Source organism: Fopius arisanus, unplaced genomic scaffold, assembly GCF_000806365.1.
Source record: "Fopius arisanus strain USDA-PBARC FA_bdor unplaced genomic scaffold, ASM80636v1 scaffold00033, whole genome shotgun sequence".
Taxonomy (NCBI): Eukaryota; Metazoa; Arthropoda; class Insecta; order Hymenoptera; family Braconidae; genus Fopius; species Fopius arisanus.
Window position 1 is genome coordinate 272575 of NW_011887772.1, and position 21482 is coordinate 294056.

Consider the following 21482-nt stretch of genomic DNA (forward strand, 5'->3'; position numbering starts at 1 on the left):
TGAAAACAAAGGATATCTCAGTAATTAAACTACCGAGTTGAATCGATAATGGACGAGTGAAAAGGGCTTGATCCGATTAAAATCATGCCTGGACATTCATCAGTAGTAATTCGAGATAAATCTCAAAGTGACAGTGTTGAGCGGATTAGAAGGGTTCATTGATTATAATCAACGTTTTCTCATGAAGATTTTATTCCGGAAATTAATAATTGAATTCGCCTATTTTTTCACACGTATGAAAGATTTCAGGAGATTCATGAATTAGTAAGAGAGATAAGTGTTCTGGCGTCACCAGAAATTCGAAAATTCACTGATCTTCTCCCAATGGGAAAAATTCATTTACCGATTTGACTTAATTAGATCGAATGCCGAGTCACTCGAAAAGTCGTAGCTTTAATCAAGCATCTGCGTGTAGCCCAGATCTCCCCTGGATTCTCCCCCTGTGTCACTCGGCCCATAATCCGTCTAATCTTCCCTAAATGAAATAGTTGCAATTCTTTCTACTCGATCCTCTCCCCACCTCCTGTAGATACAACACTTGACCCTACTCGAGGGGTTGCCTAAGCACCGGATGACATTTAAGGGGATGAATGATCATCGTTACATGCCCATAACACTCATAATCCCCCAACTCTGTTAACATATTCTCTCGGCTCCCTAGAGTGGAAAAAACGACTTTACAAAAAGGATTTACTTAACGCAAGAAAATTGCCTCTTGTTAATTTAAAAATCCGTGAAAAGCAGTTTTTTTTCCCTGAATGTGTCGTATCTCCCTGCATTTCTCTCTCAAAAAAATTGACACAAAAGCTCGATCGACATTTTTTCCACTGAGAATTGCGCTCAACTCTTCTTTTTATCAGAGCAATGCATTCCGGTATTTTTCGAGCTGGCAAAAATAAAATAAAAAACAAAACACGACGTTATTTGCCTTTGTGACTGGCTCTACCCGCGGTATATTCATCCTATCCTACAATATCCACTTCGCTTGCACGGAAAAATGGAAAATTTCCGAAGCCACCCACCCCTCATTTTTTTTTTATTTCCCTTGCGTCACGACCGAAATTGGATATCCGATAAAAATGGTATCGCGTATTCTGTTCTGCTCGGTGTTGTGCTCAACCCTGTCGCTCGACAATAACCGCCCTCCCATTCTCACCCCATTTTACCCCACACCATGTAGACTCGTGTCGCTTTTTGATTCCCGGGTGCTAGGGGCTCAAGGGGGTGGTGGCATCGGGTGGGAGGATGGGGGGCATAGAGCGGGATGACTTTTATTACCCCGTCTGATGTTATGAATGCGATGAACGCCGCTCTAGCTCCTTTTATGCAGGTTGCGACAACTACGGGTTACGGTTTTCATAGGGGGGCCACGAGGGGGTGGCGGGGGGTTGAAATGCATTTTTAGACATGCTGGAAGACTCGTGGGGATATTATTTCTTTAGGGCGTTGAGGCTTTGGGGGATTTTTTTTATTGAGATCTGGATTGATTCGAAATTATCGTGGGGAGTGGAGTTGATTTTTTTTTGTTTTGTCATTTTTTTCGGTTTTGAGCGGATTATTACTGTTCGGGGTGTGAATATATGCGTAGGCTACCCTTGACTAATGAAAAAAATTAAATTTTGGGAAAAAACCGTTGAGTTTTCACTCAGTCGTGCGTTTGGGGCCCGAGATAATCGATGAAAATTAATTATCACAGCGAATAAATGAATAGAATAATTGTTTATCACCACTCATCCCATCCAATTATCAGAGTTATGATACCGTAGATTTCTTCGGGCAGAAATTTTTATTAAAAAAATATTTCCATCTCTTCAATTGCGAGCTTTCCATCCACTTCGTTAGATACTACCCCACTTTGTTTATCATTCCTGGATATTAAAATTGCTACAATTGTGAGTGAAGAGTTTCCGCTCTGATATAAATGCTGCATACCGTATTGTACATTATCCATAAGCAAAATATATATATTTTCGAGTGGAGGAATAAAAGGGGGATAAATAAAACCAGAGAGAAGCGTTTCATTCGCTCCGCCCAATTCCACGATAACCGCGGTTATTCGATGCTAGCATAACACCGGCGAATGTATAGTCAAAATATGGGATGCTGGGGTGAATATGGAAGGGGTGAGAGGGTGAGAACAGGTAGACGGTATCACAAAGAGGACGAAAGAGGGATGTTGAAATTAAAATGGGCGTTAAGAACCGCAGGCGTAATTTAATACGTCCAGAAAAAATTTCCAAACTCGATTATTAAATCTCAATAATTTACCGTTTAAACAATATTCTCCCCCCATTCATACACTCACTCCCCAGAAGCAAATGGCGGCAAGTTTTTTTTATAGGCATTGAGCAATATTATAAATTACCAGAATTCGGAAATTGAAATTCAACTCGTCAATCGCTCTCAGTTTACCCTCTTCCTGCTGAAATATTTTATTTTTCCGTTGAGTTATAACTAAGAGTAGGGATATATTCACAATAACCGAGTGATTCTGCTGAGGGCTGTGCAATAATGCTGAGTAACTTTGTGGGCTATGATCAAAGGGCATTCCACACTCCAAAATATGTTGTGTACCCTGGGCATCGGTATAACCACTTTTGCAGACGCATTCATATCAACAAAAGGATATTTCCAAAACGAGGAATGCCGGGGGGGAGTAATAATGTTCCTTCTCCGCGTGGTTTCTTCTATTTTTGCCACTTTATGCTCGTGTTATGACAAGTGGTGCCCATTGGTCACCGGTATTACCCTAACATTGTGGTATTCCGGATGACACTATTGGACACGGTTTTACAGGCTGGTAGATGGGCACCTGCCAGCTGCAGCATCCTGAACACTTGCATGCCCCACGAACACTAATCGTGACAGTGCGTCCATAACATTCGCCTCGTTGGGGATGATACACGTGGGTTGGGGTGCTCAATAGCCTTGTCATCTCATTCAAAAAGTAAGAATGTGATCGCTAGGGTCGAGGGCATACACCGAAAAAATCGCCGTATTCAATCAAATTTCCCCATCAAATGTCAACAAAAATATTGTTGCGTGTTGTGTATGTCCTCCCCCCGTAATTAATCTCTCTATATAAACGCCGAGAATTTTTCTATCATCCGCGATGTATAAATCAATTGCACATTTTTCGTCGAAACTTCAATAGTTCGGTCCAAACATTTGATAAAATCCTTTTACAACACGAAAAGAAGTGTTCTTCATCGAGACCCGAACAGAATTGTTCTCACACGCAAAAAAAAATGAGTCTCCAATCTCTTTGCTCTTATTTTTGATAAAAAAAAGGGTCTGCAGGCAACTCTGAAAAACGACGGAAGAGTGCCCGCACCCAGAATTGAACATTGGATAGAGGGGAATAAGGTGAAACGAAAAGGGGTTCGCCGAGGGGATGGGGGAGGCTTCGAGAAAGTAGGAAGGGATGATACCCCACAAAGGCAGTGGGGCTCTTTTGATTCGCGAGCTAATTGGAATGCCGCGGATGCCAACGACGATGCTCAACGAGAGGGGAGAGGTTGAGATAACCGATCCTGAAGTCCTGGTGTTTGGCTCTCCCTTCCTTCTCACTTTTCATCCCCTTCCTTACTTGATACGAGGGTAGACTGGGGGCGGAGTCAGTTGCAACGGGGTGTGTAGCTCTGGCTGGATATGAGTTTGCTTGTTATCCGCGTCCACTGGATGGTTCACTTCGATTAATCTTGACTTTTTCATTTATTCGTCTTTTGATCTGATGGAACAGGAGGGAAGTCCATGATTTTTGTCTGTCTTTTTTTTTTGTACACCAGGAAATTTATTCCCTTGATTCTTTATTTTATACATACGAATATGGTCGAGGACTATTCACACAGGATTTCGTACGAGTGTCTACTTTAGGTGTTAACGATTTTGGTACAAGGGATTATTTAAATTGTTTCTTCTGGGGAGCTAGAATTTTTTCATCTGGAATATTTACAGGGTCGCTGACAATTTTCGTGAGGAAACAGAATCACATTTACAAAAATATTTCAGAAGAGAAGAGAGTGACAAGTTGGATTCCAGGATTGGAAGAACGAGTTGCCCCTTCGCTGTTGATTCCATTACGAAACGAAAATATTTTTGAGTTTTTTTGCTGAATGCTTGGCAGTTTTACTCTCTGATATCATCGATTTATTCGTCATAGTAGTTGATTTTCGAGGGCGAATGGCTGATCATCTTCCTTGATTCTCGATGCCTCGAGATGTTTGCGGATTTCCTTGGCTTCGGACAAGGCCGCATGTCGTCATTGGGGTCTTGAAACTTCGGCGGTTTGTCTGAAACCCAAAAACCAATGATTATTTGAATTCTCCTCCTCTCTCATTCGACTCCTCTCATTTACCTTGAAAGTCCCTCGCGAATTCCGGGTAATCATACGTGGCACGTCCCCTCGACGCAGTCTTCATCGAGGTCTCAAGCTTCTTACGGCACTCGCTGCACTTGTAAATCTCCGGATGTTTCCGTTGCTCAGGAGGCTCCTCCATAGGCTTGCACCTCGATTTTCCCCGGTTTGACCGTTCGTACTTGAGAGTTCGAGGTTCGTCAATTTCTCGTGAGGGCCGGGGATTCCTTCGCTTCAACCACTCCAGGTACTGTTGCTTCAGGTCGTCAGCTTCCGTGGACTTCGGCGGGAATCTTCTGTACTCCTTCACTTGGTCCGGGCCATCAGCTCCATACTGATCGGACTCGTAGTCAATCTCGTCGTCTGCTTCATCATCCTCGAAGGGTTTTCCCTTCGACTCGTAAATGTATTCTTCAAAAAAAATCGGATGAACGTGTGTCCCAATTCATATAGTATTTTAATATTTATTGGAATTGCTCATCATATTTACCAGAGTCAGAGACCTCCTCCTCTTCATCCTCGTCAGCAATGAGACTCAATGGCCCCTGTGTCATCCTGTGTCGTCTGGTATCCTTTCTGGCTACCAAATTATCGACCGATGTTTCCGGACGAGTGCCACTCGAATTGTGAATCAACCTGTACAAATCGTCATTGCTCATTGCTTGTGAATACATACTCGCTGATTTTCCCATTAAAGCCTGTTTACGGGGCTTATAATCATCAGCCGGTGTGTACGCAGGAATTTGATCGGCCATTGTGGTGGAATAATGTCTGTAATAGAGAGGTTATTCAGCTACAATTGTCCAAATCATTACATCAACGCAAAATACGTTATTTAATAATCGTGTGGGTTATTAAAACTGAACTGACTTTTCCATTCGGTTGTAGTTCAGCATTTCCTGTCGCATTCGAGGTTTCCTGCGCACAGAAGACTCCACCGGACGATCATTCGACTCGAATTTCAGAGTCGAACCTGTCACCTTGCGATTGTATTTTCCCTTAGAGCCCTCCACAGGATTCATTCTCCTAAAATCCTGCTCTCTCCCCAAATCAGAAACAAAGATGATGATACAGTTATCTCAATGCTGCACCCAACGATATCAATCCAGTATCAGTTCAATCGTCAACGAAACCCAACACTCAAGTTCACCACAAAATACAGTATCACTGTTCAGTAACTCGTCAGATTGCATGGAGATGTGAAAATGAAATAAAATATCGCTGTTTGATTTACAATTTCACCATTCACCAGCACTTGGCTCTTTACAGTCGTCCTCTTCCAGGGAAGTTAAGGCCCGTTGTCTGAGCTCGTTGACTCTCTGGCTCTGCTGCTCGTGATGCACTTTACGCCACTTTATCCTACGATTTTGAAACCACACTTTCACCTGGGCCTCGGTGAGTCTCAGGGAGTGGGCGAGGTAGAGCCGTTCTGGTCCAACCATATACTGGGTCCTGGCAAATTCACCCTCAAGTCGTTCCAACTGCTCGGCCGTGAATATTGTTCTGACTCGTTTGGCTTTGCCAGGTACAACGCTTCCTGGATCACTCACTCGTGAGCACGAGGTTGTTGGTGTTTTCGTGGTGATGTCCTGACCTGCAAGTTATCGCGATTCTGGTTATGGGAGGGCCATTTATTCACGATTTCGTATTTTTTTTCGGCTAGAGATTTCTCATAGTGTGGGGTATGAAGGATGAGGCTAGAATAAATGACGATCAGAGACGGAAACAGATGACGAGGGAATTCGAAGTTGAGATAATTTCAATGTTTGAACTTACATTCCTGTCGTGCCGCTTTGCGATACTGCTGTTGCTGGTTCCTCTGGTGCTTGTCCCTCTGATTGCCCTTCCCCAGTATCGCATCGATAGTGAATGAAGTGGTTTGCGGCTGCTGCTGATGTTGCTGATGAGAATGCTGGACGGCGTCGAGGGACTGGCGATGTGCCATGCTCTGGGTTGAGAGATCCATCTGCCCCAGCAGGTGTGATCTCCGCATGCCCTCGATAGCCGATTCCATGGTTTGAGGACTTCTCGCTTGCATGGACACACCTCGATATTCCTGGGACTCCAGAATACGAGGATTTCCTAGAAGAGCAACGCTCGGTAGTCTGTCAATTCCTAAAGATGCTACATGACTGTCTCTCGAGTGCTCCAACGGCAGATGAAATTCCTTCATGAGATTGTAGTTCTTCGAGAAGCTGTAGTCCTTGAATTCTCGTTCCACGACATAATTTATGTCTTTACCACTTCTCTCGAGAGTATTCTGAAAATACTTTTGTCTCTTGCTCTTCACCAGGTTGTACACATTGTCCTTAGCGATGCCGTCCTTGGATCTGTTCGAGTGAATAGTCTCCAAAGAAGTGTCCGATTCGTTGGACTTCTCCAGCTGATAACTGGAAATAGTATCCGTGATAAAATTGATATCCTTGGATTTTTTTAAAGGAACCGCGATATCGCGCCCGGCAAAATCCTCAAAGCGGAGGGTTGGATGTCGGCCAACGTCAGCGGACATTCGAATCTCCTTGGATTTAACCAGCGAGTCGTCCTTGTGCCTTCCGACGGATAGATTGAGCCCAGTTAGGCCCTTGGAGGATTCAAAATCCTGATAAATTCTCTGAGATTCGAAATGGCTGCTCTCGCTGCGATCCGACGAGTCATCCGCGAACGCATGACCCGATGGGTCACACGTTTCCATCATTTTTACTCCGATTTCACTCGATCAATCGAAATTCACTGTCACTGCTCCCAAGATTCTGATGAACCCTTCACTCTTGAACCCGAGAAATTAACGAAATCACATGTTTCAACTGATTCCACGAGACACTGGATAATGATGTTGACTCGTTGCTATCACCGCTCAGCACTGAGGATCACCCGCTAATGATCCTGTACGTGACAAGGGGCTATTTACCCTTGGCATCCCCCAATCACTCCACCGCGTTCACCTCCACAACCCCCAAATGGACCGCATGATCGTGCGGTCAATATTTTTTCAGCTCCATCGCGAATCTACACCGTCGATTCCCATTGGCCAGTTAGACGCCATCTACGGCAGCTCCAGGCCACGCCCTCAGGTTTTCATTCGAGGTGGGGTGACTCCGGGTATCTTCCTCGGAGTCTGTTACATCGCAATTTTTTTTTTTAATACTTTTTTACACTTGCTTTGTGAAAACTACTCCTTCGCTAGTTCCGGGACTAAAGAAGAACGTTCTCATTAATAAGGTATTCCTGGGGGAATTATCCACGATTGCTTGAGACTAGTAGATGTCTGAGATACTTGGAATGTTAATTAGGTGTTGCCGGATGTGGCGAGGTAATTCGGGTGACTGTTTACATGTTATTTTGGGGGTGAGTGAAAATTTAGGGGATGTGAAACCGACTGGATAAAATTTTTCGATGAAATTATTTTTCTTGGAGATTATTATTACAAAAGTTTTTACTGAATTATTCAGATAAAAATGCTTTATCCGACGTGGGGAGAAAAAATGGAATAGGTTCTGGGAATTTTTTTCTATTTAAAATGAAAATTTTGAATTTTCATTTAATTGACAATTCTCCGCAATTTGATACTGTCTCTTCGGCTTTGACTCTCATTACCCACCATAAACCCGGAGATTCACCACAACCACCCGGCCACATCTCCCAATCCAAAACTTCATCTCACAATCCCCTCATTAGACGTTGACGGGACGTGCGGGAATTTCAGTAAAACCTCTAAGGAGCTTGCAACCCCGGAGGCTCAAGCTTAATTACTCTACCCGCGTGTCTATGAAAAACATAAGACTCTGCATGCCTTGTCGCGGAAAAAAGGTGATGATAAGATGCTGGGATTTTGGTGGATTTAATTAACTCAGGGCAAGTCGCAATTGAATTCACCGCGGGATCAATAAAAGTTTGTCGTATAAATTTAAGCGAACATACGTAAAAAATTGAACATCTTCTCCTCCGGAAAGAGGAAGAAAGTTATCTCGGGTTACCCATTATTAAGTCGAGATTAAGCCATAAATTTGAAAATTTACTTTGAATAAAATGCTCGGGCCTTGTATTATCCGCGTGAGCAATATTTTACCGTATATTTTGAGGAACCTGACAAAGAGCCGAGGGGTTCTCAAGTTTTTGAAAGCTCCAGGGAGTTCTCTTATTTATTAACGCTAATATGTCTCGAAACTTTCAAAGTTTATATTAAAATTTAGTCTTGATGTCTGGAAAAAATATAATAACTCTAATAAAGAAGTATAAGAGTGAAGAATAAATTCTCGAATAAATTCTCGAATAAATTCTAGAATAAATTTTCGAATAAATTCTCGAATAAATTTCAACGATCAACGAGAAATTTTGTTGCAATTTTACAAGGGATACATTAAGGAATAGAACGAGAGTCTCGTAATGTTTTAAAATTACGCAAATAAGAACCAGAGGGGCTGGAGTGGGCGACGAATGTTTGAATTGAATGGATAAAGGGGGTGGGATGTGAGGGACCTCGTGAAGACGGTGGAAAGAATTTCTATTGAAGCTCGATACCCGCCCAAATGACTTGGGTAGTCACCCTTATTACGCTGGAGAAATTTATGACAAAGAATTTCGTCGAGTATTTTATCCGGATAATTGCAGACGCTTTATAAGATGTGTCCTCGAGTTTTTTTGGACAACAGTCACTTCAACAGCTTAAACTTCATTATTCGAATAATTTCCACACAGGAAAAATGAATGAATTCTTTTTGCAATTTATTATTCTATTTCTCTTGATTTTATTACATCGTATGGTAATTTTTCAAATGAATTTAATTTATATTTGCTGTTTCAATAGAAATTACCAACGATTTGCTCTCGACAAATTAATCAATTAGTTCGGAGGTCGTTGCCCGTAATTGCATTGTAATGCCACATGTTTACATGAGATGTCCACGAATTGCCATGAACATGTAGTCTCGCGTCTTGACTCCTTCCTTGGATTTAATTCCACATGCGATATTAAAGCAACCCGGAGCAATTAGCTAGGATCGGAGAAGAGGGGTACCAGCTCCACGGACTAGCATTCCACCAAAAGCTCGATGGTGGGAGCTTCTGCTGGAATATGATTGGCTGTCAGGGGATTAATCCCTGGAAAGCTGTCGGCCACACCCCTCAACGTTACGGCAAATATCTCAATTCAATCCCCTCTCCATACCTGGAGCTTTGGAATTCAACGATAGGTACACGTTCATTGCTTTGCTATGGTGGTTGTGTCCTTGCTTAAACGCCATTACGTCATGTTATTAGGTAATTCTAAGGGAAGAATTCAGTTCTTGTCGTTTAACCCTAAATGATCATCTTAATTAGTAACAACTTGGTTGTTGGGGGATGAGCGGTTTTCAAGTTTAATTCTTGATAAGAAGGACCATTTATAAGGTTTAAGTCAGGATAGCGAAGGATTATTATTTTTTTAAATATCATCACACAATGATTGCTCTTTTCCGATTATTTCACATGATTTCAGAATTGATTTCATATGATTTCTGTTCAGAGTCACACGATGATTTCACCGATGAATACCCCGTCGCAGTGAAAATCTCTGAATAATTAAGTCAATTTACAATTTTTAAGGCATGTCACCTTTTAATTCCTCGAAAATCTCTTTTAACGCATTTCTTTTTTACGTTTTGGAATTTTTTGAAAATTCCGTGGAAATTTTATTCGGTAAAAATTTCCAAAATCTTTGGTACATGATTGAATGACGAGAAAAACTCTCGTCCAAAAATCTGTAATCGTTTTTTCTGAATTTTGGGATTCCGAAAAAATCCTAAAAAATCATCAGTCGATTCAGATACCACCGGCACCATCGTCCGGATGCCCCAGCAGTTGTCGATAAAAAAAATACTTATTTTATCGACAACTTTCAATCCTCCACGGCTAGATGGAATTCCCCGCGATGTCGTCCCGGATCAGATGTTTTCTGGCCGGTGCTTCATCATTTCCAGAGACACGTTTTGTCTGTGGAAATATAATACTCAATCATAAACTGCTGACACTCGTGGTTGATTAAAAAAATAGTGAACAGTGTCTCCTCAGTAAGTGAGAATTCGATTTCCCGAAAAACTCCAGAAGACCTTGAAGATCGTGGAGATTATCCGCTGCATCGACGTTGACATCAGTTCCTAGAACGATGACAACATCTCTTTAACAAGAATCTGATAACGCTTCGAGGAAAGAATTGACCGTTGGAAAAAATTCAGGAAAACCGCAAAAATGTCTCTGAAAGTATCACTACCTGTATTTCTTTTAATATCACTGTCCTCTGAAAGTCTCGGGGGACCAACTACTCCCAAGGTACCCTCGATCCTGGAAATCATTCGCGCAGAGGTGAATAACAACAGTTCTAACCATCTCTGCTTAACCCCAGAGGAAATCATCAACTCGAAGTACCTGGAGGAATGTGAGAAATTCCCTTTTCCCCAAAAGGACGCGAAATTAGAATCGAATTACGATGCCTTCCTGTGCCTTGCCTTCTTCGACAGGGCGTTCCACATTTGTCACGCTGCAGCCCGACGTCTGGAGATTCCAGTGCTAATGAATAAATCGCATTTCGATAATATTATCAGCGAAAAAATTGAGAAGAAAATCGATCCATTGGAATTATGCATGATCCTCGAGAATATCCAGCCAATATTCCTGGAGAAAACAAGATCCTTCGTCCAGGTCCTGACGACAGAGCTGAAGGATCCCGTGGGCTGCACAAAGATTTGTTCGAAAGGTGCAAAGAAAATAAATCCTCTCTGTCTGGTGATTCAGGTTATCGATCAGCAAATTCAGGCGGCGGATGCTGCGAAGAAAATTAAAGATAAGGAGGCGGAAAAAGAGAAGGTGAAAGTGAAGGCAGTGGTGAAGCCTGATGCAGCACCTCCTTCTACCAATGCTGCACCTGAAATTTCCCAAGCTGTGGCTGTGGCCTCTGATGTTCAGGGAAATTCTCAGGCTGGCAAATCAGGGCAGACCACCAGCACTGGCAAGGTCCCTCCTGAGGAGAATCCTCAGAAGCCAGTGGTTCCAAAAAATTCCCAGAAAGAGGAAGTGACCAAGGGGAAACCTGCCCCTTCCACTGAGAAGAATAAGACGAAAGAGAGTAACAAACCTGGGGATGACGATTCTGCGACCCAGGCCCTGCCTCCCCCTGTCGCTGCTCCCAAGGACAAAGAGCCAATGAAAAATAATGAAAAAGTTCAGGGCAGTTCTCCAGGACAGGGGCAGGTGGAAAAATCCACTCTGTCCGCGAATACTGGAGGGGAAGAGGAGATTCAGTTCGGCGAGGCTGAAGTATCTGATGAAGGTAATTAAAAATTAATTTTAATAAACAAAAAAAAATGGATGATTGTGACTTCTTTTAAAAATTAAATGAATTACTATTTTTTGGAATTATTCATAGCTGGAATGGGACTGGCACCGGCTGCGATGGATTATAAAGGTGATAGTAGATTTTATTAGTTGATGGTGTCATGTGGATGTGGGGTATGGGGTTAATAATTTAATTTTAATATCGTAGAGGATGGTGAACAGATATCTCCCCCTCGGAGCCCTGGAACTGGTCAAGACACTGCGTCAGGGAATTTTAAACAGCCTGAAAATATTCCTAAGCTCAGCGTAACAACTGATGACGATTCGCATTTCTTCGGGTATTTCACGCTGTTCGGGCTCTTTGGATTCGGTTTATTTGCGGCTTACCACCACAAGCACAAGATTTTTGCGATGCTCCTGGAGGGCAGGAGGTCCAGAGGGGGACGTGGCAGGAGGAGACCAAGTACAGCTAACTACAGAAAACTAGACTGCACATTGGAAGAGGCTGTCACTTCCCAGTGCAGTTCGAACGTCACTCACGTTATTTATTGAAGTTTTTTTTAAGAAGAAATTGATCTGGGATTCAAGAGTTCAATGTCATTGTTATTCTGTCAATTTGTCTCGATGACAATTTTTTTTTTTACAGTTCAGTAGATTATGTTCAGGGAAATTCACCCAACGACGTACGATTTGAACGAGATGAATTCTAGTACTGGAGTGATGAAGTTCTCAATTTAAAATCAATGCCTTGAAATCCAATTCGATTTCAAAATTTTATCTCTCCACTACTTATTGAGCTGTTTTAATAGTATTAACAATGAGGTTCGCGACTCTAAGCAGAACATAAATAATTGTTCACGATTCTGCAGGACGAGACCGAAGACATCTAGTGTAAATACGTCTAGGGTAATAGTTATCAGAAATCCGTCAAATCGTTTCAAATTCATTAAGCGTTAGAATAGTATCAGTGGAAATATTGCATAATAAGGCATTGTAAACACGAAAAATTCGTTGACGATTTCTACTCAGTCATTTTTTCTATAACCAGAAAAAAAAAAGAATTCCCCATTCCGGCGAATCAACTATCAGTAGTAATTAACTGAGTATTAATCGGCAGAACAAACATAATGTATAAATGGTTTCGTAATTTTTACGCTAATAAAAGTTAAGAGGAAGTTTATTTTTCCTAATCGAATGACTGGACTTTCCAATTGAATTTTGCGTTCTGGTTATCTGGATGTGCGTTGATTGAATTGAAGATTTATTGCCTCCACGATCAGTTCTTGATGAACCGGTTAATTAAAAACATGAATTATGATTGAATAATGGACACGGTTCAACGAAATAAATTATTCCTCTCAAGATGCAAGTTACGTCATTCCACCAATCAGCTATCGATACAGTAAATGGCGTCCCTTGTATTCCACTTGATCCAATCGAGATAATCCATGAGCCTGACATAGACCCCTGGCAATTCAGGAAGTGCACAGCCGATTCCCCAGGACACGATTCCTATGGTCTCAAATTTAGAGTTGTTTCTTTGGAACAAAAGAGGACCACCACTATCGCCCTAAAAAAATTATTCTTGATTAGGAACGTGACGGAATTTTTTCGAAGATTAATCAAATATTTTTTTTATTCCATCATGCGTGATGAATCGAGAATCTTTATTACTACTTTACTACCTGACAGGCATCTTCGCCGTCGTTGTAAGCACACGTCATCGATCTGGTGATATAATTCCCGAGGGAGGTATTCTTGCATTGGGCGTAGGACATTACTTTGAGGGTAGCCTCCTGAAGGACTGAAGAAGCCTCTCCTCCGGATTTTACACGACCCCAACCAGCGACTTTAACGTCCTGGCCGGTGTATTCAGACCCTAATGAATTAAATATGAAATGGAAAATAGAATATTCTGGATTACTGTTGACCATTGACAATACGGGGGCTTTATTCAATTTTCGAGGGTCAGGTTATCAATGGCAATATTCCATGAAAGCTATGCAAACGTTTCGAGAAATATCCGAATAATTTCTGCTTTACGAAAAAAAAAATCTATAGCGAAATTGAACCACTGGATTTTTCCAAATTCTTGGCGTAAATCAAGTGATACATTTGTGATTGAGAATAGAAGACAGGACGTCCGATAAAAAATTATCTCTACCTTTCGCTGGAAGACAAATCGGCTGGATAGTCTCGGTGAATTTCACGGGATTTTTCAATTCTAACAGCGCAATATCATCGGTATCGTGTAGATCATCGCTATAGAAATTATTGTGAAGGATCACTCTAGAGATTTGAACAATCTGTCCGATTTTTCGTTGGTGAAGGTTGTGCATGCCAATGCCGACCGTCAAGTCCTCGGAATTGGGAATCCTAGGCGAATCAATTCGTTAGAATCTGTCCGATTCAGTTTATCTTTTTTTGAGATCGAAAATGTGGAAGGAAGAAATATTTTTCCATTTGTCCATCGAGATTTTACCATTTGACACAGTGGCCCGCAGTCAGGATGTAGCGATTATTGATCAGAGCACCTCCGCAGTGTAGCCTCCTCAAGTGAAAAATCGCCACCACCCATGGGAGTGAGTGAGGAGTTACCTCTGTACCTCCGACTATTCGGATGGATATATCCTCCGCGAATGTTCCACACTCTGCGGATCAATGAAATCGTCTGTCAGATTGTGCGAATATTTTTACAACTGCAATGAGTAAAAAAATGAGAGTAAGATCCATTTGTACCACAATCAGGATCAACTCGGGGGTAACTCCACCGTTTGCCGAGTCCCTCCTGCAATAAATTCCCCACATTTGAAGGATTGAACAGAAAATAATTCGGAAGTCCAAGTATCTTTTTAATTCAATTACGAAGCGGTAAAAAAGAACTAGAACTTAAATTAGTTTAAAAAGGGGCTTGGATTTCCTTAAATCTCCTGCGACTAAACACTGGACTAACGTCCACGACGAGGAGCCCCATGATGAAGAAAATCGATGGTTTCATGATGATTGATCCACGTTCAACCGAATTTTTACACTGAACACATTTCGCAGGTGCTCTGAATTGATATCACTCTCTTGCTTTTGTTCTCAATTTTCTCGGACCTCCAGAGACTTATGTTATATTTATCGCCTTGACGTTTTAACGATCCTGAGCAACTATTCCGATTAAAGCAGAACTCGATAAACTTGGATATTATAATTTGTTTATTCCTCCCACTTCTCTCATAATCCCTTTCCATTAATGCGTTACAATATAAAATATTGAGCACACTCGATCAATGAATATGCCTGAGGGTCACGATCCCTTATAATTGTCAGCTCAATAGTCATGAATTAGTCAGTAATAAGTAATAAGGGTTAATGAGCTTAATAACAATAATTGCTTCCGGGGATAATTACATCACCTGTTCCTGGTTTTCGCGAAGTAAAACCCCTCCGGTTGTAGGAAATACGAACGGCAATAATGACTAATCACATTTCCAGGCAGGAATTCACGGGTTTCAATAATTTATAGGGACATCTGTATGCCGAGAAGATACAGTTATATAAAATTTTCTTTCACTCGTATACCCTTTCGGGTTTTTACGATTTGTTCCCTTCCCACCCCCCAACCCCCTGTACCGCATTTGCCGAAAGGGAGGGAAAACCTCATCTGAGGGAAAAACCTGCCCTGGTACAGTCGTCCTTTTGACAGGACTACCGCTCGGCAGTGGAACCGTGAGATCAGAGCGCTATATATTTTTGACCGCCGGTGCCCGGGATCGAACCCGGATCCTTGGCATGCTAGTCCAGCACTCTAACCGCACGGCCACTACCGTCGGTAGATACAGTTATATATTTTATTGAGAGTGTCAGGCGGACATTTACTCCTTGATATCTCCCAGGACCTAGAGAGTGTTTAAGTATTTCCTCTTCTCCCCCGAAATGTCTTTCTCTCCACCTTCATACGATCCCATGTGGCCCTGAAGTCTCGTAAACCCAGGGACTGGGCATTCATCCATTAGATGAGGGTTGTTGGAGAATTCGGGATACTTTTGGGATTTTTATCCTGGGGGAAACAAGTTGGAAAAATTGTTGGATTCTAACGCCAGCAGTACATCGAGTCACGTGTCGTGATTTTCATTATCCAGGATACCATTCTGGGGACATCTGTGTAGTGACCGGGATCGCCGGTACCGCAACCGATCCCTGAGGAAACAATTCCTGGAGAGAAGAGTAAATTATCAATATTTTTATTGTTCCGGTGTGTTTGAATGAAAATACTCGGGTACCTAATAATTCATATTTATTTTGGCTATTAATAATCTGAAGAGGTCCTCCACTGTCTCCAGAACAGGTGTCCTTTCCATTTCCATAAATCCCCGCGCAAATGAGAGTATCAGTCTTCACCAGGCAGTCCTCAGGCTTGAAAATTTCTAATATCACCTCACGTGGGGCACAGACTTCCTCGCCAATATCGGCCAGACCCCACCCCAAGGCCGTGACATTTTTCCCACTGTACCTCTTCCTGGTCTTGACGAAAGCCTCGAAAGAGGGCAGACAAATGGGCCTAATGAACTCATTGAACGTCACCCTCATGTTCAATCTAATGAGCATCACATCTGCGTGATGATTGATATCATTGAACTCCGGGTGTTTAATCATCCTCTCGATCGAGAATATTACAGTGCTGGCGTCGGAGCGACAGAGGTCGTGCTCGCCGACAACGACTTTCAGCTCGTTAATCCTGAAACTGAACTTTAACATCTGCACACGGTGAAAATTATTTTAAATATTAAAAAATTTAACAGAGACCGAGCAGTCACTAAATAAATTCGTATCTATCGTGTGGAAATTCGTTTACCCGGGACGATGCACATGTGCAGCGGTCACGACGTAACGATCGTTTATCAGCGAACCACCGGACAATAGCGAGCCATTGTGTGTTATCATCGTCATCCAGGGATACTCATTCTGAGTGACGACGTGTCCACCCACGATGCGGATATCCCCGACGAGGGGTGGATTTTTTTTCCCACAAACTGTGAGAGAAAAATCTCGTAATTAAGTTGTTTCGGGGATTAATCAAGCCACCCTGCTCGAATCGTTTAAGGGGCCACTTATGGGGATTTACAAAGCTGATGGGTATCATTTCATCTTCATCCACCCCATAAGACCCTCTCACTTTCCTTTCTCTTCAACTTCTTTCTTAATTCTCACTCTACAACTAACCGCAGTGTTCATATGCTGCCGATCCATAAGACACGTCGTACTGCCGTCCTATCGCATCCTCGAGCCCATTAGCAATTTTAATAATTAAAAGTTGAATGACAATAGACAATATCATGATATCTAATATAACGGGACTTTCCACTAGTCTCTCTTGATTCTAGAAATCCCTCTCTTGGCCCTAGGCACTCAGACACCGAACTAAATCCATTTCTAACAAACTCTGTTTTACAATAAATGCGTTCCCATCGCTTATCATACAGCGAGTATTTTAAAACATCCGGCCTATTGTGTATTGTCACCTAGGCAATAATTATTTCGTTGACAACTCTCATTTAATGGTGCACTAAAAATTTATTTTCCGCTTTGAGTGGTTGACAGCCATAAATAACAATACAAATAGTAATAAAATCGATCAACAAATGGATTTTATTACGACTGATCACTTGGTGCAATAGCAGGCGTCTTTGGTCATCTGTAGAATCCAGTCGAGATGAGGGCCGATTCGGGTGTAAATACCGGCGTGTGTTGACTCGTCGTCACAGACATTTTTATCCGAGAGGATGCCTGCGGAAACAAAGTCACCATTAAATGAAAAAAAAAAAAGATTAGAAAATATTTACCAATGAGATCGTAAATGCCTGCGTAACTCCGATACATGACAGCTGTTCCAACGTCATCCTGAAAATTCAAATGATCGATTAAAAGACTTGTGGATTTTTATTTGAATGGGAATCCTTGGAGGATAATACTTGACACAAGATGGATTTTCCCCCGATGACGCCGATGCAACCGGAGTCATCCTGGTAGTCACCAGGTTGAACCCCCGACTTCAGGCACTCACTAGCCCCCAGGACAGGAAGTCCCAGCTTTCTTGGGAGGCAAGACTTGCTGCTCTGTTCAGCTCTGGTCCACCCCAGGAGTGTGCCCACCTGTCCCAGATACGTCGACCCAGGATTCGGCAGGCAGACTGGTGACACCCTCTTCTCGAATTTAATTGGACGACTCAGTCGAATCAAAGCGAGATCGTGAGCGTTGGTCTTGGGTGTGAATTCCGGGTAGAGGATGATACTGTCGACGGAGATGTTCATGGAGGAGACGTCCAGGTGGCAGCGATCATAGCCTCCGAGGGAAATTTTCACTTCCGGGCTTGTAGTCCTGCAGATAACGACGAGAAACCAGAGGATAATTTATCCATCTCGAATCGTAAGTGGATAATTAATTCCCAAACATACGCGATGAGTTGGCTAGCAGCAGTCAGTACGAATCGATCATTGATGAGAACTCCACTGACTCGAGTGTTGGATTTCACGTGAACATCAGCGAGCCACGGGAATTCATGAGCAGCTGTATCCTCGCCACCAAGAAATCTCGCCCCCGCTCGATTCGATCGTCCACACACTGTCAATCAAATCAGTCTCAAATATTGATCCATCGCTGAATTAATCATCGATCAATGACTCACCACATCCTCCACAAGTTCTGAATCTTCCAAAAAGCAGATCGAGGACCCCTCTCCCAACTCTGGACCCCACCGCCTACCCAAATCATCCCAAAAACCAGAACCATCAGGCAAGATACTCCCCAGAACTCAATGAACACTTGGATGCACTCACCTGAACTCCAGTGGACCCCTGACAACCTGGTATCAAGCTCACAGCCATCACGCAGATGAGATATTTAACGTACTCTTGCAGATTCATGACTAGTCCCTCGGTAAGTCGAACAACAACTGCAGAGGTATCCCCCGGTGCTCGATGTTACATAGCGGTACTGCCCGCATCTCGATATTACACAGGACAACAGTATTACAGCATAAGCACCCGCGAGGTATTGAGGAAGCGATTCTCGTTTTATTTCTTTCGGCAGTTTTCAATGCGGTCAGGGCCTGATGGAAATCTTCACTGAGTATTCCGTTAATCCAGACTCTCTCTCTCTATTCGCCAGTGCACCTCTCAATATCTTCCTATTTCAATAAGGGAATGAATAAATTACGCCATCATTTTATCGGTGTTAATTCATTTATTCCATCATCATTAATACATGGCAATAAAGATGGTGGACATGTTAAAAATCTCGTTATGAGTTAAGATGAGGCCCTGAGGTCCTGAGACTCCTAGGTTTCACAGAAGCAGCCGTCCTTCGAGTTCTCCAGGACCCAATCTAAATAACGAGTGAGACGGGCATAAACTCCTGGATATCCGGGTCTTGCGCAGCCGTTTCCCCAGGAAATGATGCCTATGACCTCGTACTTCTTGTCATCCCTCTCAGCTATCAGTGGACCGCCGCTGTCCCCCTGCAGGAAAATTATATGAATCCCTCCGTAATTTGCTCCGATTTTTTTTTGCGCTCATCAATTACCTGGCAAGAATCCTTCTTCCCATCGGGATAACCCGCACACAGCATGTTATCGGATATCATGGTGGGCTTGTAACTAGTATTCCTACAGGCAGCCTGCGACATAACCGGGACCTCAACCCCCTGGAGGACACACGACACCTTCCCATCCTCTTTGAGTGTCCCCCAGCCCGCGGCTATAGCTTTGACCCCCTCATACGTCTTCGCTGAAAGGAAAAATACCAGTGAACCCCTATCGCAGTGGAATATTTTAACAACTAGTGAAAGTTAGCCGCAGATGGCGTAATGAAAAAAATTCTACCAGAGAAATTACTTAAAACGCAGATGCAGTATGAGTTACAGTAACAATGTCACAGTTTGTCAGAGGAATGATTTACGATTGTGATATAGAAATGGTATCATCAGACTCTGGATAATGCAGAAGGAAAAGGGGGAATGCCCTGATTTTTTATGTCCTTTCGCTGAAAGGCTCAGACGGTCTGGGGTACCCGTATGTCTGGAATTATCAACTGCTGTAATACGTCTCGTAATAAAAAAAGTGATAATGGGGCGGAACGGGGTCGCCTTGGTTTACGCAATTTGAAAAATTCCTCAGCCACCGCGTGATCGTCTTCCGGTGAGCTGAATTAATTGATAAGGGTGCATCGATTCTTACCTTTGACAGAGGGAAGACAGATGGGCCTGATCGAATTGCTCAATGGCACCCGATCATTAAGCCTCAGCAGTGCAATGTCATTATCGTAATCCATAAAATTAAAATCTCCAGTTATCGCGCGAATTACGAATCTCGACTCGGGCTGATTTTTCTCGTCGCACCGATCGTGCTCACCGAATGTTACCTTAATCATAAACCACATCAATCTGAAAACAATTCTGGAGATAACGATCATAGAATTTCCGGATTTTATTGTGAAGATCTGAGGTAATTACCCTCTGACACAGTGAGCGGCTGTCAGGACGTAACGATCATTGATCAATGATCCACCGCAGTAGAACTTGTGGAGGTAGGATAATCTCACCATCCAGGGATATTCGTTCACAGCAGTCGTCTGACCACCGACGATTCTGCTCCCCTCATTACGAACTCCGCAGCCTTAAATTATTGATAGTGAATTTATCGAATGGTGAAATTCAATTGATCTTGAATTTTTAATTGAATTGTTGAGGAGTACTCACTGCAGTAACAAGGCCCTGGCGGAGTCTCAGAATTCGGAGGTTTATTCCCGAATATTCCGAAGAAGTTTTTCACCAGATCACTACCCAATCCCTTCTCCTGAGCCCGCAGCTGCTTGATACCATCAGAATTTTCCCAAATCGTTGAATTACTCACTTCAGTCTTGCGACCCGCAGCCACAATTACAATTGCGAATGAAATTATCATGTGACACTTCATTGCTAATCTTGATTACACGTTGAATCTACAAATGCAATCTTGTGTCACCCAAAATTTGATCGGAAATATGGATTAATTGAACGTCAAGAGTTGGCAACGTTCATGTCCCTGAACCGTGTTGACGAGCTCTGGATGTCTTTAGTGCGATTGACCGGTCACCTGATGAGACTAGGAAAGAAGAAAGAGAAGGAGAAAATCCGGGGAAGGAGGTGAGGTAAAGGCTGGACGACTCGGCGCCTCGCTGGACACCATTTGAACATTTTAAGTTCACGTTCACGGTCAAATCCTGTCACTGACCGCAAGGCAAACTCACGCATTTTACACTCGATTCAATGCTTTTTCCCTTCCCCACCGCTGGGTTATTTTAAGCCGCATTTTAACAGTCACCACCCATGTGTTAGAACTTGGTGGAACAGGATTGAACGAGTAATGTGATGGAAAATATTGCGGTACCGTAATATGAGAATGTAAAGAGCAATCTAACATGCGACGCCCAAGGACCGGTTCAGTGCTGGGGTCGACAAACGCTTCGCGATATCCGAAGAACGCGCGTTATATTCATGAAATAATTGATAACTAGCCCAATTGTGGTTATCGCCGCAATAAATTATCTTTGAATTCCAGTAAACAATCAATTGTCCTACATTTGTTGCCTTTAAATAATTTTACAGATACCGAAAGTGTCAAATTTTTTGTAGGAAAATTGTCTAAATTGGAAAACTAAACCCGACAGGGCCACTTTCCCTAGCCGTAACCGCCAATGAAGTATCATTTTACTCGGTCATAAGTCTTCACACCTTCTGTGTCATAAAACCGTTAGCATTATTATTCCTCCAGCGTTCACCTGCTATCAGGTCATGTCAT

General features: G+C 42.7%; 5 protein-coding genes across 6 annotated transcripts; 1 reads left to right on the top strand and 4 right to left on the bottom strand.

The window, feature by feature from the left end:
• Window positions 1-3805: 3805 nt before the first annotated feature.
• On the bottom strand, window positions 3806-5592 carry LOC105265912 (uncharacterized). The gene is made up of 4 exons (XM_011303726.1): window positions 5228-5592; window positions 4848-5128; window positions 4358-4768; window positions 3806-4292 (listed from the first exon to the last, which is right to left on the bottom strand). Exons 1-4 carry the CDS (start codon window positions 5377-5379, stop codon window positions 4150-4152), a joined length of 987 nt encoding a protein of 328 aa, XP_011302028.1. The 5' UTR covers window positions 5380-5592; the 3' UTR covers window positions 3806-4149.
• Window positions 5580-7049, bottom strand: LOC105265977 (homeobox protein Hox-B5). Its single transcript, XM_011303837.1, has 2 exons — window positions 6130-7049; window positions 5580-5890 (listed from the first exon to the last, which is right to left on the bottom strand). The coding sequence occupies exons 1-2, from the start codon at window positions 7047-7049 to the stop codon at window positions 5596-5598; spliced, it is 1215 nt and encodes a 404-aa protein (XP_011302139.1). The 3' UTR covers window positions 5580-5595.
• Window positions 7050-10275: 3226 nt separating this feature from the next.
• Window positions 10276-12857, top strand: LOC105265916 (trans-Golgi network integral membrane protein 2-like). The gene is made up of 3 exons (XM_011303733.1): window positions 10276-11657; window positions 11754-11792; window positions 11871-12857. The coding sequence occupies exons 1-3, from the start codon at window positions 10580-10582 to the stop codon at window positions 12212-12214; spliced, it is 1461 nt and encodes a 486-aa protein (XP_011302035.1). The 5' UTR covers window positions 10276-10579; the 3' UTR covers window positions 12215-12857.
• On the bottom strand, window positions 12294-18632 carry LOC105265978 (uncharacterized). The gene is made up of 13 exons (XM_011303839.1): window positions 18484-18632; window positions 18333-18405; window positions 18103-18268; window positions 17620-18025; window positions 17491-17548; window positions 17313-17434; window positions 16161-16405; window positions 14616-14715; window positions 14402-14450; window positions 14145-14313; window positions 13827-14038; window positions 13348-13541; window positions 12294-13232 (listed from the first exon to the last, which is right to left on the bottom strand). Exons 1-13 carry the CDS (start codon window positions 18568-18570, stop codon window positions 13050-13052), a joined length of 2064 nt encoding a protein of 687 aa, XP_011302141.1. The 5' UTR covers window positions 18571-18632; the 3' UTR covers window positions 12294-13049.
• A 248-nt stretch (window positions 18633-18880) lies between these two features.
• On the bottom strand, window positions 18881-20853 carry LOC105265915 (trypsin-1). 2 transcript variants are annotated; one of them, XM_011303731.1, is made up of 5 exons: window positions 20402-20853; window positions 20156-20318; window positions 19881-20098; window positions 19229-19431; window positions 18881-19163 (listed from the first exon to the last, which is right to left on the bottom strand). In XM_011303731.1, the coding sequence occupies exons 1-5, from the start codon at window positions 20616-20618 to the stop codon at window positions 18984-18986; spliced, it is 981 nt and encodes a 326-aa protein (XP_011302033.1). In that variant the 5' UTR covers window positions 20619-20853; the 3' UTR covers window positions 18881-18983. The 2 variants fall into 2 exon arrangements, with proteins under 2 accessions (XP_011302033.1, XP_011302034.1); XM_011303732.1 differs by having other exon boundaries at window positions 19881-20086; window positions 20402-20851.
• Between the last annotated feature and the right edge of the window lie 629 nt (window positions 20854-21482).

Coding starts and splice junctions, on each gene's coding strand:
- LOC105265977 (XM_011303837.1), bottom strand. CDS start 7,049: ATGGAAACGTGTGACCCATCGGGTCATGCGTTCGCGGATGACTCGTCG. Junction 5,891..6,129: donor GCGGCACGACAGGAATGTAA/GTTCAAACATTG, acceptor TGATCCAGGAAG/CGTTGTACCTGGCAAAGCCA.
- LOC105265915 (XM_011303731.1), bottom strand. CDS start 20,618: ATGAAGTGTCACATGATAATTTCATTCGCAATTGTAATTGTGGCTGCG. Junction 20,319..20,401: donor GCCAGGGCCTTGTTACTGCA/GTGAGTACTCCT, acceptor CAATAATTTAAG/GCTGCGGAGTTCGTAATGAG. Junction 19,432..19,880: donor CTGTCTTCCCTCTGTCAAAG/GTAAGAATCGAT, acceptor TTTTCCTTTCAG/CGAAGACGTATGAGGGGGTC.
- LOC105265916 (XM_011303733.1), top strand. CDS start 10,580: ATGTCTCTGAAAGTATCACTACCTGTATTTCTTTTAATATCACTGTCC. Junction 11,658..11,753: donor GGCTGAAGTATCTGATGAAG/GTAATTAAAAAT, acceptor AATTATTCATAG/CTGGAATGGGACTGGCACCG. Junction 11,793..11,870: donor GGCTGCGATGGATTATAAAG/GTGATAGTAGAT, acceptor TTAATATCGTAG/AGGATGGTGAACAGATATCT.
- LOC105265978 (XM_011303839.1), bottom strand. CDS start 18,570: ATGAATCTGCAAGAGTACGTTAAATATCTCATCTGCGTGATGGCTGTG. Junction 17,549..17,619: donor GAAAATCCATCTTGTGTCAA/GTATTATCCTCC, acceptor TTGAATTTTCAG/GATGACGTTGGAACAGCTGT. Junction 13,542..13,826: donor GATTTGTCTTCCAGCGAAAG/GTAGAGATAATT, acceptor TTAATTCATTAG/GGTCTGAATACACCGGCCAG.
- LOC105265912 (XM_011303726.1), bottom strand. CDS start 5,379: ATGAATCCTGTGGAGGGCTCTAAGGGAAAATACAATCGCAAGGTGACA. Junction 5,129..5,227: donor AACTACAACCGAATGGAAAA/GTCAGTTCAGTT, acceptor TCTCTATTACAG/ACATTATTCCACCACAATGG. Junction 4,293..4,357: donor ATTCGCGAGGGACTTTCAAG/GTAAATGAGAGG, acceptor TTTGGGTTTCAG/ACAAACCGCCGAAGTTTCAA.